Source organism: Macaca fascicularis, chromosome 7 (assembly GCF_037993035.2).
Source record: "Macaca fascicularis isolate 582-1 chromosome 7, T2T-MFA8v1.1".
Lineage (NCBI taxonomy): Eukaryota > Metazoa > Chordata > Mammalia > Primates > Cercopithecidae > Macaca > Macaca fascicularis.
The window spans coordinates 117,652,041-117,665,234 of record NC_088381.1 but is presented as its reverse complement, the minus strand read 5'-3'; the positions used below and the strand labels follow the sequence as shown (position 1 = coordinate 117,665,234).

Here is a 13,194-nt window from a genome sequence, read left to right as displayed (position 1 = left end):
TGTTTGGGAAATACTCTGCCCAATTCTCCAACTCTTATCTTAGATGATACATTGATATAAATCTTCAACAAGAACCCAGACTATGTGGTGGGGTTGAGGATGGGGACTGGAAGAGGGTTAGGTAAAGGAGAGAGAATACAAAAAATGCTCTCATACATGGGAAGGAACAGAGTAATTTCCTGGAGAGAAGGTTATGTGTAACCTTGGCGATACTCACCAGATCCAACAGTACTTGGGGCTCTATATACTAATATTTTCTCCAACATCTTTTTCAGACACATAAAAAAGGGTCCTTGCTGATAGCCAACTCTACAGGCTATCAGGTCTGGCTATATATATGGCTTTTCAGCCATAGGTTTATTGAAGGTGAGACCCAGAGAATAGGAGTGCTACACTATAGAACAGTTGTTCTCAACCAGGGGCAATTTGTCCCCTAAAGAGGCATTTCACAGTATATGGAGATATTTTTAGTCGTCACAACTTGGGAGAGAAAAGGTAGTACAACTGGCATCTACTGGGTAAAGGACAGGGATACTGCTAAACATACTACAATGCACAGGACACCCTCATGACAAAGAATTATGTGGTCTAAAATGTCAGCAATGCCAAGGTTGAGAAACCTTGCTGTAGAGTTCTAAGAGGAGAATTGGGCAGCTTACATTTCAAATTACAACTTCAAAAGTTTGCACAAATTGCTTAAAGATCTTAGCTAAATTGTCACTTTTATAAAAATTAGTATATATATATATATACACACACACACATATATATGTTCTCCTTACACTCAACTGTATCCCACCTGTTCTCCTCCTCACCTCATACCTGTAGATCTGCCTCTGTCTTATCTGCCTTAGGGAAACTCTGGCCTGGATTTCATCATCGAAGAACACTGGAAAGCCTTTCCTGCCTTGATTTTGGTGACATCTAGCTTGCAACCTGATGTTTTTTCTACAGACTGATAGTTTATGTCCTTTCACAGCTGCTCTAAACTTATCACCTAAACATTCTAATAAAGCATATTATTTACATGACACATCAGCTGAATTAAAAGAAATCTCTTTACATAGCTCTAGTTCTAACTAATAGTATATTATAGATAATAGTTGTGTTGCTCTAATTACTCATTAAGGGTTGAAATATAAAATAGGAGCAACTTTAAAATTAAACATTTTTACTAATACTTTGGTCTATAATTAATGCATTCATACAATCAAACAACTGGAATAAACTAAGAGATTATCTAGTCCAACTGTCTTATTTCAGAGATGAAGAAATCGATGCTCAGTTTCTTTCTTTCTTTCTTTTTTTGAGACAGGGTCTGTGTTACCCAGGCTGGAGTGCAGTGGCACATCTCAGCTCACTACAACCTCAACCTCCTGGGATCAAGTGATCCTCCCACCTCAGCCTCCCGAGTAGCTGGGACTACAGGTGTGCACCACCACACCCGGCCTTTAAAAAAAAACAAAACTGTAGAGATGGGGTCTCACTATGTTGCCCAGGCTGGTCTCAAACTCCTGGACTCAAGTGATCCTCCTGCCTCGGCCTCCCAAAGTGCTGGGATTAATAGGCGTGAGCCACCACACCTGGCCAATGCTCAGTTTCTTTAAGTGACTTTTCAAAGCCAAAAAAGTAGGTAGTAGCTGAGCAAGGACTGGAACTCTGGGCTCCCATGTCTTAGTACAAAACTCTTTACATTAAAAAAAAAAAATTTCAAAAGAGCCAGAATTGTTAAAGTAATACATTCCAATGAATGTTTTTACATGAAAACATAAGAATCACAATTGCAATTATGAATTCTAAATATATTGTGAATATTAATATAGACACATATACCAAAATAAATATAAATATTTTCAGGTCTGTTTCTCAAGTAAGCTATCATTTATTAAATAACAAAAATACGTATCATTAAATTGATTTCACACTAGCATAAATAATCTGTATTTTTAAAATTCTAAAATATATAGCGTAAAAAAGAATTACCAATTATAATGATCATAATGTGCTGAATCTGAATTTCCTATGAAGATATTATTATACTATTCAATAAAATTAGAAAACAATAAGAATTATAGTACAAATGTAGTTTTCTTTGTAGTCTAATAATAGTATATAACTTCTAAAATTTTTAATCCTATGATACACCATAAATAACATTTTCATTTTCAAAAAATTTCCATCAATGAATACATCATGCAGCTAATAAAGATTAATAATAACCTGCCATCCACTGAATCAACATGGAAGTAAATTTCCTGATTAATTTGCTTTAAACCTCTTCCAAAAACAAATAACTACTATTAAAGCCAACCCCATTTTTGTCTGCTTATTAAAAATATTAATATTAAAAACATTAATCTCATATGATGATTTTAATTATCTTAATTTTCACAGTTATCAGGCAAGATTATGCATTTACCTAAAAGAACAACATTTTCAAATATGCAAATATGGGTGAAAACTGGATAGATCATTTCTAACAATCAGATATAATTAAAATAATAAATTATTTAGGTAACATCAAGCTCATTTGAAAGATATCCTTAATGGCTTATGGTTTCAATGGCAAACACTATAAATTTGGTACTATATTTTAATACTTTAAAAATTCTTAACGATTTTACTATTTGTGAATTTCTAGACTTACCTAGGTCTTGTTTTAGGTAAATGTGTAAGTTGTTTCCAACAATTTGTTGTGACATTATGAATCCAACCATCACCTGCAATATCATGACAGTTCAGAAAATAAGAATAGGTCTTTGAGATACAATTTTAATTTTCCCCCAAATGTATCATGCTACATTTAAATGACTATCTTTTCTGAGTGCACCTATTTTACCATACAAATTTTCAAACATTTACAAAAGTAGAGTGACCATGACAATGAACTTCCATATACTGCAGATTCAACAACCATCAAGACTTTGCTATATGTGCTCCACTTATCTTTTTGTTATTCTTATTGCTTAATTTTTCTAAATGAAATCCTAGATCTCCTATCATTTTCCCCATACATACTTCAGTATGCATTACTGAAAATAAAAGGACATTTTTTACATAACCACAATGCCATTATGACAGTCAACCAAACAAAAAAATTTCTTGGGATCATCGAATATCCATATGAACAAATCTTATACTGAAACGGAATCTTTAAGGGAGGAAATAGACTAGCTTATGAGTTAGGACATTTAATTTCCCATAGGTCAATGACCAAAAACAGAAAACAGAACCTAAAAACACTAGAGATCATGAAGATATGATATTAAACAGCCCCTAGTGAAATGTACAGATGTTAGTTTTTTGTTAGATTCCCAATCTCTTTTAATTAAATATCTCACAAATTGGAGAAGTATAATAATATGCAAGAATAACTAACATCTCCTACTAGGAACTGTTGTTTCTCCAACTAACCTCTGGAATTTGTTTGGTGGCCAGCTGACTGCCAGACACACAGCTGATGCTCAATAAACTTTTGTCGGAAAATAGTTGTTTCCAGACCCTAATATATAATTATATAAATGTTTTAATAGTATATAATGTTTCTGAATGAAAACATCTCTAACCATAGAAAACTTCTGGGTTAAGAAAACAGAAAACGGCTGGGTTTGGTGGCTGACACCTGTAGTCCCAGCACTTTGGGAAGCTGAGGCGAGTGGATCACGAGGTCAGGAATTCGAGACCAGCCTGGCCAACATGGCAAAACCCTACCTCTACTAAAAATACAAAAATTAGCTGGGCATGGTGGTGGGCACCTGTAATCCCAGCTACTCAGGAGCCTGAGGAAGGAGAATCGCTTGAACCCGGGAGATGGAGGTTGCAGTGAGCCGAGATTGCGCCATTGCACTCTAGCCTGGGCCACAGAGCAAGACTCCATCTCAAAAAAAAAAAAAAGAGGAAAAAAAAAGAAAAGAAAATAGAAAACACAAAACATCTAACACGCCAATTAAGAAGTCGATATTCTTGGTCATCTGTCTATCCTGATGCCACTATTTTACTGCTGAAAGAAAAACTGCATTCCAAAACCCACAGCCACTGGGACCAGCAATGATAGGAGTTTAAAAAATCTAGCTAAACACTTTCCTCTACAGCTCTGGAACAAAAAGAGAAGCAACTGGGCTTCCCACTTTGTCTTTCCAGGGCCTTTTAAGAAAACCCCCCAGCCTGGAGTATAGCACAAGCGAACAGTGCAAGCATCCTACCCTACAGTACAAGCATCTGGATCAAAAATCAGTGGACACAGAATCACAGAATATAGTAGTAGAAAGGGGCTTTATTTAATCTAGCTTCAATCACCCTTCCTCTTCTCCTTCCCTAGAAAACAGGTGAATGTGGAGAGCCAAGGGTACAAAACCAAAGAGGTCACAATTCATGCAAGAAAACAGTTGAAGATAAAGGCAAACCAGAAAAACAGGAAAAAAGAAAGATTTACTTCACTGTAACTATGAAATACAATTAAGAAAAAAGAATGAGATAATAATTATAGCCAAACTAATCAACTTACTTAATGGGATATTATCTGCACTTAGTCCACCACATAGGAAAAGTTTATCATCAGCTATAGGTGTTAAAGTATGCCATGACCGATGTTTTGGGCTTTCTCCATTAATAGTAATCCTGTGGCAAGGGGGGAAAAAAAGTCTAGGTACTATGTTAATCAAAAGAAAAGATTTTTTAATCATCTTAGATCTTTAAAAAATCTGCCCTCACTGCTCCAAAAAACTTTTACTAGTCCCACCTACATGAATATTTGAAAAACATTATTAAATTCTTAGATGAATTTTAAAAATCTTTCCATTTAATGACCATTCCACCTGGCTTGGAGTGAAAATAAAAGTCAATTCTCAGCCCAACATGGTGGCTCACGCCTGTAATCCCAACACTTTGGGAGGCCAAGGCGGGTGGATTGCCTGAGCTCAGGAGTTCGAGACCAGACCGGGCAGCACGGTGAAACCCTGTCTCTACTAAAATACAAAAAATCAGCCGGGCATGGCAGCATGCGCCTATAGTCCCAGCTACTCGGGAGGCTGAGGCAGGAGAACTGCTTGAACCCGGGAGGTGGAGGTTGCAGTGAGCCAAGTTTGTGCCACTACACTTCAGCCTGGGTGACAGAGCGAGACTGCTTCTCCAAGAAAAAAAAAAGTCAATTCTCCGTTAATTCACAATGCATACTCAGCATCATTCTTATTGGCTAATCAGCTGCTCCCTCAGTTTTTCAACACAATTTTTTTTTCATGTCTGTAACTTTTTACTGTTGTTTCATGGTTAATTTTGTGTTTTTAGTTGATTTCCCCAAGGATATTATGGGTTTTTATATTGTTGTTTTTACTTTGATCTACTTCTAGAATTTCCCAAAACATTATCTTCCTCTGAAAAACGCTAGCTATTCTAACTTCAGAGTAAAAACATGAAAGTCATTCCAGATCCAGGGTAAACCTCTAAGGATTTCTCAAAAAAATAAAAATAAAAACAAGGCCAGGCACAGTGGCTCACTACTGTAATCCCAGCACTTTGGGAAGCCAAGGCAGGAGGATTGCTCAAGCCCAGGAGCTAGACAGACCATCCTGAGCAAAATAGAGACATTGTCTCTTAAAACAAAAGAAAACAGAACAAGAATAATCATAATAATAAGGGGGGCATTTAAAAGAGATGGGGCATGAAAAATAAAAACATAAGCATAACTTATAGCTGGGCCTGGTGGCATGCGCCTGTAATCCCAGCTACTCGGGAGGCTGAGGCAGGAGAATCGCTTGAACCTGGGAAGTGGAGGTTGCAGTGAGCCAAGGTCGCGCCATTGCATTCCAGCCAGGGCAACAAGAGCGAAACTCCCTCTCCAAAAATAATAATAATAATAATAAAATTAAATTAAAAAGCGTAAGTTAGAAGCAAAATAATTTAATTTAGGAGGTGAAAAGATACCATTCTTCCACAGTCTGGAATGTTCCAGAATAACACAGGCCATTTTTGGAAGATATAATTTGTTTTTTACAAAACGGAAATATTTTTACTGTTTGTGTTAATTATAAGAAACTTTTTTTTTTGAGGCAGAGTTTCACTCTTGTTTCCCACGCTGGAGTGCAATAGCGTGATCTCAGCTCACTGCAACCTCCGCCTCCCAGGTACAAGCAATTCTCCTGTCTCAGCTTCCTGAGTAGCTCAGTTTACAAGCATGCGCCAATACACCTGGCTAATTGTTTTGTATTTAGTAGAGACCGGGTTTCACTATGTTAGTCAGGCTGGTGAAGAACTCCTGACTTCAGGTGATCCATCTGTCTCGGCCTCCCAAAGTACTGGGATTACAGGTGTGTACCACTGCGCCTGCCACATTTTATTTTTATTATTATTATTATTTTTTGAGACTGAGTTTCACTCTTATTGGCCAGGCTGGAGTGCAGTGGCATGATCTTGGCTCACTACACCCTCTACCTCCTGGGTTCAAGTGATTCTCCTGCCTCAGCCTCCCGAGTGGCTGGGATTACAGGCATCCGCCAGCATACCTTACTTTTTTTGTATTTTTAGTAGAGCCGGGGTTTCACCATGTTGGCCAGGCTGTTCTCAAACTCCCGACCTCAGGTGATCCACCCGCCTCAGCCTCCCAACGTGCTGGGATTACACGTATGAGCCACCACATCCAGCCTAGGTTGAACACCTTTTAAACATAATTTTTACCTATTATTATTTCTTCTGTCAGTTGTTCATGCATGTTCTTTGTCCACCTTCTATTAGATTGTCTTTTTTTTATTGATTTACTGAGTTCTTGTGGATCTTTGCCCTGACATCTCTCTGTTAAAAATACTGCAGATATCAGCTGGGTGCAGTGGCTCATGCCTGTAATCCCAGCAGTTTGGGAGGCTGAGGCGGGCAGATCACAAGGTCAAGAGATCGAGACCATCCTGTCTAACATGGTGAAACCCTGTCTTTACTAAAAATACAAAAAGTAGCTAGGCATGGTGGTGCGTGCCTGTAGACCCAGCTACTCGGGAGGCTGAGGCAGGAGAAGAGCTTGAACCAGGGAGTCAGAGGTTGCAGTGAGCCGAGATCATGCTACTACACTCCAGTCTGGTGACAGAGCGAGACTCTGTCTCAAAAAAAAAAAAAAAAAATTCCAAATATTGCTTCCAGTTTTTTTGTTTCTATTTTACAATTTGCCATTTAATTTTTTGTGGTACATTTTTCTGTAGAGAAATATTTAATTTTTAAGTGGTCTTATCGATCAGTCTTTTCATTTATGAATTTTGAGTTCATATCGTCTTTACAAAGCTTTCTCCATGCCAAGATATTTTTTTTTAGGATTTTTTTTTTCTTTTTTTTTTTTTTTTGAGATGGAGTCTCACTCTGTCGCCCAGGCTGGAGTGCAGTGGCCGGATCTCAGCTCACTGCAAGCTCCGCCTCCCGGGTTCACGCCATTCTCCTGCCTCAGCCTCCCGAGTAGCTGGGACTATAGGCGCCCGCCACCTCGCCCAGCTAGTTTTTTGTATTTTTTGGTAGAGATGGGGTTTCACCGGATTAGCCAGGATGGTCTCGATCTCCCGACCTTGTGATCTGCCCGTCTCGGCCTCCCAAAGTGCTGGGATTACAGGCTTGAGCCACCGCACCCGGCCTTTTTTCTTTTCATTTATTTTTTATTATTATACTTTAAGTTCTAGGGTACATGCGCACAACGTGCAGGTTTGTTACATATGTATACTTGTGCCATGTTGGTGTGCATCCATGCCAAGATTTTAAAGATAATATGCTATATTTTCTTCTGAAACTTTCACGGTTTTATGGTATTTAATGGTATTTATACTTTGGAATAATATATAGCTCTGATTCCATCTCATTATATAAATTGCTAAGTTGATAGCTAAATATATTTTTCTATTATTAAATACATTTTATGAGCTACAAATAAAATCTGACTTTACTCCATTACTTGTTTACCTGAGATGACCCCATTCAACCACTTCTTCATTTCTTCTACTGATCAATCCTCAAAAAATACTTAGTATAAAACCAGTACTTTTATATAATCTAATTTCAACTGTTAGTATTTTCATGTTTTATCTTGTTTGGTTAAGGAACAAACTCTATTTAAATCTATAAGTCCTTGCTTAAACATACAATCTGAAGGAAAAAAATGACAGTTCAGTGTTAAAGACCCACATTTGGATTATGGACACATACAGACACACACACATGCCTATAGATTAAAATGTACTTAGACTTCAAACTTACCTTCCAGACCAAGTCCAGTTGTCTAGGTTTAGATAGTGCAAATCATTCATCCTAGTTTGCTAAAAGAAAAGTGTGTTACACTGGTCAGTATTTCACATCTTTTATCAGCTAAAATTTTTCTTTTAAAGTAAGTTCAGATTAAAAATAGACTATTTCTATTTAACTTCACATGAGAAGTTTAAATATTGGAAAACAATAATTAATAAGACTGACACAGAGCTCCCAAATCAACGTGTCAAAGGGGACAGGAAGAAATAGGTTTAAATTCACAGGCTTTAGATGACAAGAAATTAATTTTTTCTGATACTGCACCGAAAGATTCTCATTAAAATATGATTTATAATCATCTATGATTGTTCATGTATTGTCTGTTTACGAATTAGAAGATAAATAAAAGTTAGTATTGAATGCCATTTTAATCTCTAGATTACATGAATGTTCAATTATTCCATGAAATCAGAGGATAAATTTTTATAAGGAGCACTGCACATTTCCATTAAAAACACTCACCAAAACACGTCCGCCAAAGATATAACCCTTATTTCCAAGAACTGCACACGTATGCGCGGCTCGTGGCTGTGGTGGAACTCCACCCTGCAAGTAGAAATCAGAACAGATTGCAAAGACTTGAAATATCTGTAATAAAGTTACATTCCTATGCTCAGTATGAGAAAGTCTTAATCACTAAGTTATCATTACCTATGTAATTCAATTAAAAATGCTAATGCAAAAGTTTATTCTAAATAGTACTAATTGCAGACAAATACTATTTGTCAGAATAAATTTTATTCTCCCTGATCTTTACTTTTGAAAATGTTTTTCTTGTATGTCTGACACTATTTAGCAAAATAAGGTTTCATGTAAATTTTTGTTTGAAATACTGTATAAAGATTTTTAAATCAAATTTTGAAATTTTCTCTCTCTCCCTCTCTCCTCTGTCTCCCTCTCACACACGGAGTTCCTATTAGAAGTGAGCGGTGCATATTGCGATTATCTCAGAAACTCTGTAAAATTAAAAATGGCTCCAAAACTCTTGATGCCTCAAATTTACAATAAGTTCACTCTTGGCTTAAGCCAGACAGTTCTCTCTCTCTTACTAAAACTCTTAACATTGGTAATACTTCTCTACACTTTATTTTGAATAAATATAGCAGATCTTTTCTTTAGAGAAGTTTTGTTTTTTGTTTTGAGGCAGTCTTGCTCTGTCACCAAGGCTTGAGTGCAACGGTGCGATCTTGGCTCACTGCCACCTCCACCTCCCAGGTTTACGCAGTTCTCCTGCCTCAGCCTCCTGAGTAGCTGGGATTACAGGCGCGTAACACCAGGCCTAGCTAATTTTTGTATTTTTAGTAGAGATGGGGTTTTGCTTTGTTGTCCAGGCTGGTCTCAAACTCCCGGCCTCAAGTAATCTGCCTGCCTCGACCTCCCAAAGTGCTGGGATTACAGGTGTGAGCCACCGCGCCACCCTAGAGAGGTTTTTAATTGGTGGCAAAAGCAAGTATCATGGGTAGATGAATGAATAAGATTTAAGGGAAGAATCTTCTGCATAATTTCCATGTTTTCATGGTGAGTGCCTTTATGTATGTATTTTAATTCCAAGTTCTGAAAGAACCTGACATTTTCAGCTCACTGGCTACTCAAAGTGGGTATAGGAAATTAAAGCCTGCATCCAATATCATAACTTCCTAAACTTTTCAGGCTTATTTGAATAACTGTGCTGAGGTCAACTTGGTAAGACATAATTCAGATACTAACTATATAACACTTAAATGAGAACCATTTAAGAATTTTGGTTCCCAGCCCTTCCAGCAGAACAAAATTTTTATTATTACCCCAGGCTTGATCTGAAATTTTGGAAGAATTCTTCTACTATATAGAAGAGAACAGAAGAGCACTGAAAATCTGAAATTTACTGCCTGGAAAAGAGGATCCAGAGAATGGTCAAACTCTAACACTTACTATTTTGCATAGACCTTCCCATCATTTCCATGAACAGAAGCTGGACTGTAAGGAATTCTGGTCATATATGTGTATTAGTAGACACATATGTAACTGCGCATATACGACCTGCTTAGCATTCCACTCTGTTCAATTCTGGTAAGCTTTTCAGTCACAATACCCTGCTGTCGCTAGCAATGAACATGTGACTCAAGACTGGCCAGTCATCCCTTTGGCATCAGGAATTGCTGTAAAGAGTAGGAACATGCCGAAGTAGAGGCCAAGTCCTTTTCTTTCTTTCTTTCTTTTTTTTTTTTTTTTTTGTAGAGACGGAGTCTCATTCTGTTGCCCAGGCTGGAGTGCAGTGGCGCAATCTCGTCTCACTGCAACCTCGGCCACCCAGGTTCAAGCAATTCTCCTGCCTCAGCCTCCTGAGTAGCTGGGACTACAGGCGCATGCCGCCACGCCCAGCTAATTTATTTTGTATTTTTAGTAGAGACGGGGTTTCAAGGTGTTGCCCAGGATGGTCTCAAACTTCTGAGCTCAGGCAATCCGCCCGCCTCTGGCTCCCAAAGTGCTAGGATTATAGGCATGAGCCACCAAGCCCGGCCCTTTTCTACGACTAATATATAGACGTTGAGAGAGTACAATACAAATAACTGTGTGTGTAACCAGGACCATATTCCCTCCTAAATGAGCCAATGTGTCTGCCATAGACGGAATGAAACAAGCACACAAAGAGAAGCAGAGAAAAGCAGACAGAAAGACAGAATGTATTGTAAGGATGCTGAGTAACCTGCTCCGGTTCCTGAGGCCGTGGTCCCTGCGGCTCTTCCTTCTACTTTGTGAGCCATTCCAATATGCTTTCCAGCTATGTGAGAATTCATTATTGCTTAATCTAATTTGAATTTGTTTTTGGTCACTAACAAATGAAAGAATACTGATAACGTACTTTTTGTCATGCCATAATTGCATCTACCTCTGAATTCAAGGGTATAAAAAACATGGGCTTTGTTATAAAAGGATTTTTAAAAATAGGCCTTTATTAAATCAGGGCATGACACTTGTGGTAAAGAATGATGATGGCACCTCATTAAAAGATTTTTTTCTAGAAAACCTTAGCTGACATGGAGAAGAATATGCATTTTTTTTTGTTTTATTTATTTATTTTGAGCGATGGGGCTTCGCTATGTTGCCCAGGCTAGAATGCAGTGGAGTGCAGTGGCTATTCACAGGTGTGACTGTAGCACACTACAGCCTCAAACTCCTGGACTAAAGTGATCCTCCTGCCTCAGCCTCCTGAGTAGTTGGGACTACAGGTGCCATCTACGGCTCTGATATTTTTCTTAATGCTATTAATGAAAGTACTCTAGAGAACTACTTGGTATGTGATTACAAACCTAATTACAAAAATCCAAATAACAGGTTGGGTGTGGTGACCTATAATGCCTGTAATCTGAGCACTTTGCAAGGCTGAGGTGGGCAGATCGCTTGAGGTCAGGAGTTCGAGACCACTGTGGCCAACATGGTGAAACTCCGTGTCTACTAAAAATACAAAAATTAGCCAGGCATGGTGGCCCGCGCCTGTAGTCCCAGCGGAGGCTGAGGCAGGAGAACCACTTGAACCCGGGAGGCGGAGGTTGCAGTGAGCTGAGATTGTGCCACTGCACTCCAGCCTGGGCAACAAAGCAAGACCCTGTCTCAAAAACATAAAACAAACAAACAAACAAACAAAAAAACCCCAAAATCCACAGTAAAAAATTGAGTTTTAAATACAAATATATAAAGATGACTTTTTACAACACTCACTTTAATTTCTGGTTGAAACCAAGTCTGTGTCTTTGTGTCAAATATATGGACATCATTATGCCATCCCCAGAATATCTGCTCTTCCTAAAAGAGAATTTTTTTAAATATCTAAAAGCTTTAATAATTTTTACATTATTATTACAGTTTTATCACATATTTACTGGTAAAATAATAGACACCTTACAAAAATAGAGTTAAGTGTTACCATAGTCACAAAGCCAATGGATACATGGGTTCCTCCCAAAGCATGGTCCCCAGACCAGTAGCAGCACCACCTGGCAACTTTTCTTCTCACAGTAATGTTTGCAGTGAATCATAATTTTACTTGTTGACAATCTTCCAATTTTCTCAAAGGATGATCATTTTTAAAATTGCAGAGGGTAGAATAATGTTTACATTTTTAAATCTGTTTTCCTAAAGTACATGCTCAGAATTCATTTTTGCCATAATGAACTTTAGGGGGTGGGCATGGTTCCTGTTTCCAAAAACTTCTAATCACTTCTACTTCACCAAGCAACTGGTTCTTATAGATTAAACTTATGACCACTCTCTTCTTTTTTTTTTAAGATTTCTTTCTTTCTTTTTTTGAGACAGAGTCTCTCTCTGTTGCCCAGGCTGAAGTGCAGTGGCGCGATCTCGGCTCACTGCAACCTCCGTCTCCCGGTTCAAGCGATTCTCCTGCCTCAGCTTCCCGAGTAGCTGGGACTACAGGTGCCTGCCACCGCGCACGGCTAATTTTTTTTTTGTATTTTTAGTAGAGACTGGGTTTCACCATGTTAGTCAGGATGGTCTTGATCTCCTGACCGCGTAATCTGCCCACCTCCACCTCCCAAAGTGTTAGGATTACAGGCATGAGCCACCATGCCTAGCCAACCACTCTCTTCTTTATATCCTAAGATATAAAATTCTTTGTCAGCAAGGTAAAGACTTAGCAGCTATACTGTATTTAGCATCTCCCAGAGTGCTGAAATCCTCTATCACTACTCTAGATGATCTCTGTGCCAGTTTTATATTGTGTGTCAGAAATACATCATCTATTTTTGTCAGGCCTTGTCAAGCAAGACAAATAAGCTAAACAATTTACTTAGTTTAGAATCTATTTTTAAATTTTATTTAAATTGAAACGGTCTCACCATGTTACCCAGGCTGGTCTCAAACTCCTTGGTACAAGTGATCCTTCTGCCTCAGCCTCCCTAGTAGGTGGGATTATAGAAATGTGCCACCACACCC

General features: G+C 38.2%; 1 protein-coding gene across 5 annotated transcripts in view; it reads right to left on the bottom strand.

The window, feature by feature from the left end:
* The window catches only part of KLHDC1 (kelch domain containing 1), a 60,166-nt gene that overhangs the window by 15,865 nt on the left and 31,107 nt on the right, over window positions 1–13,194 (bottom strand). For 4 of the 5 annotated variants that reach the window (XR_001492457.4, XM_005561191.5, XM_045396371.3 and 1 more), the window contains exons 6-10: window positions 11,965–12,048; window positions 8,728–8,811; window positions 8,218–8,276; window positions 4,505–4,641; window positions 2,648–2,720 (exon numbers count right to left, since the gene is read on the bottom strand). Coding sequence is in view for 4 of the 5 variants with exons in the window: in XM_005561191.5 (XP_005561248.1) it covers window positions 2,648–2,720; window positions 4,505–4,641; window positions 8,218–8,276; window positions 8,728–8,811; window positions 11,965–12,048 (437 nt within the window). In the remaining variant the exon portion in view is untranslated. The remainder of the gene's footprint in view (window positions 1–2,647; window positions 2,721–4,504; window positions 4,642–8,217; window positions 8,277–8,727; window positions 8,812–11,964; window positions 12,049–13,194) is intronic. The other variant, XM_005561192.5, reaches the window with a different exon arrangement.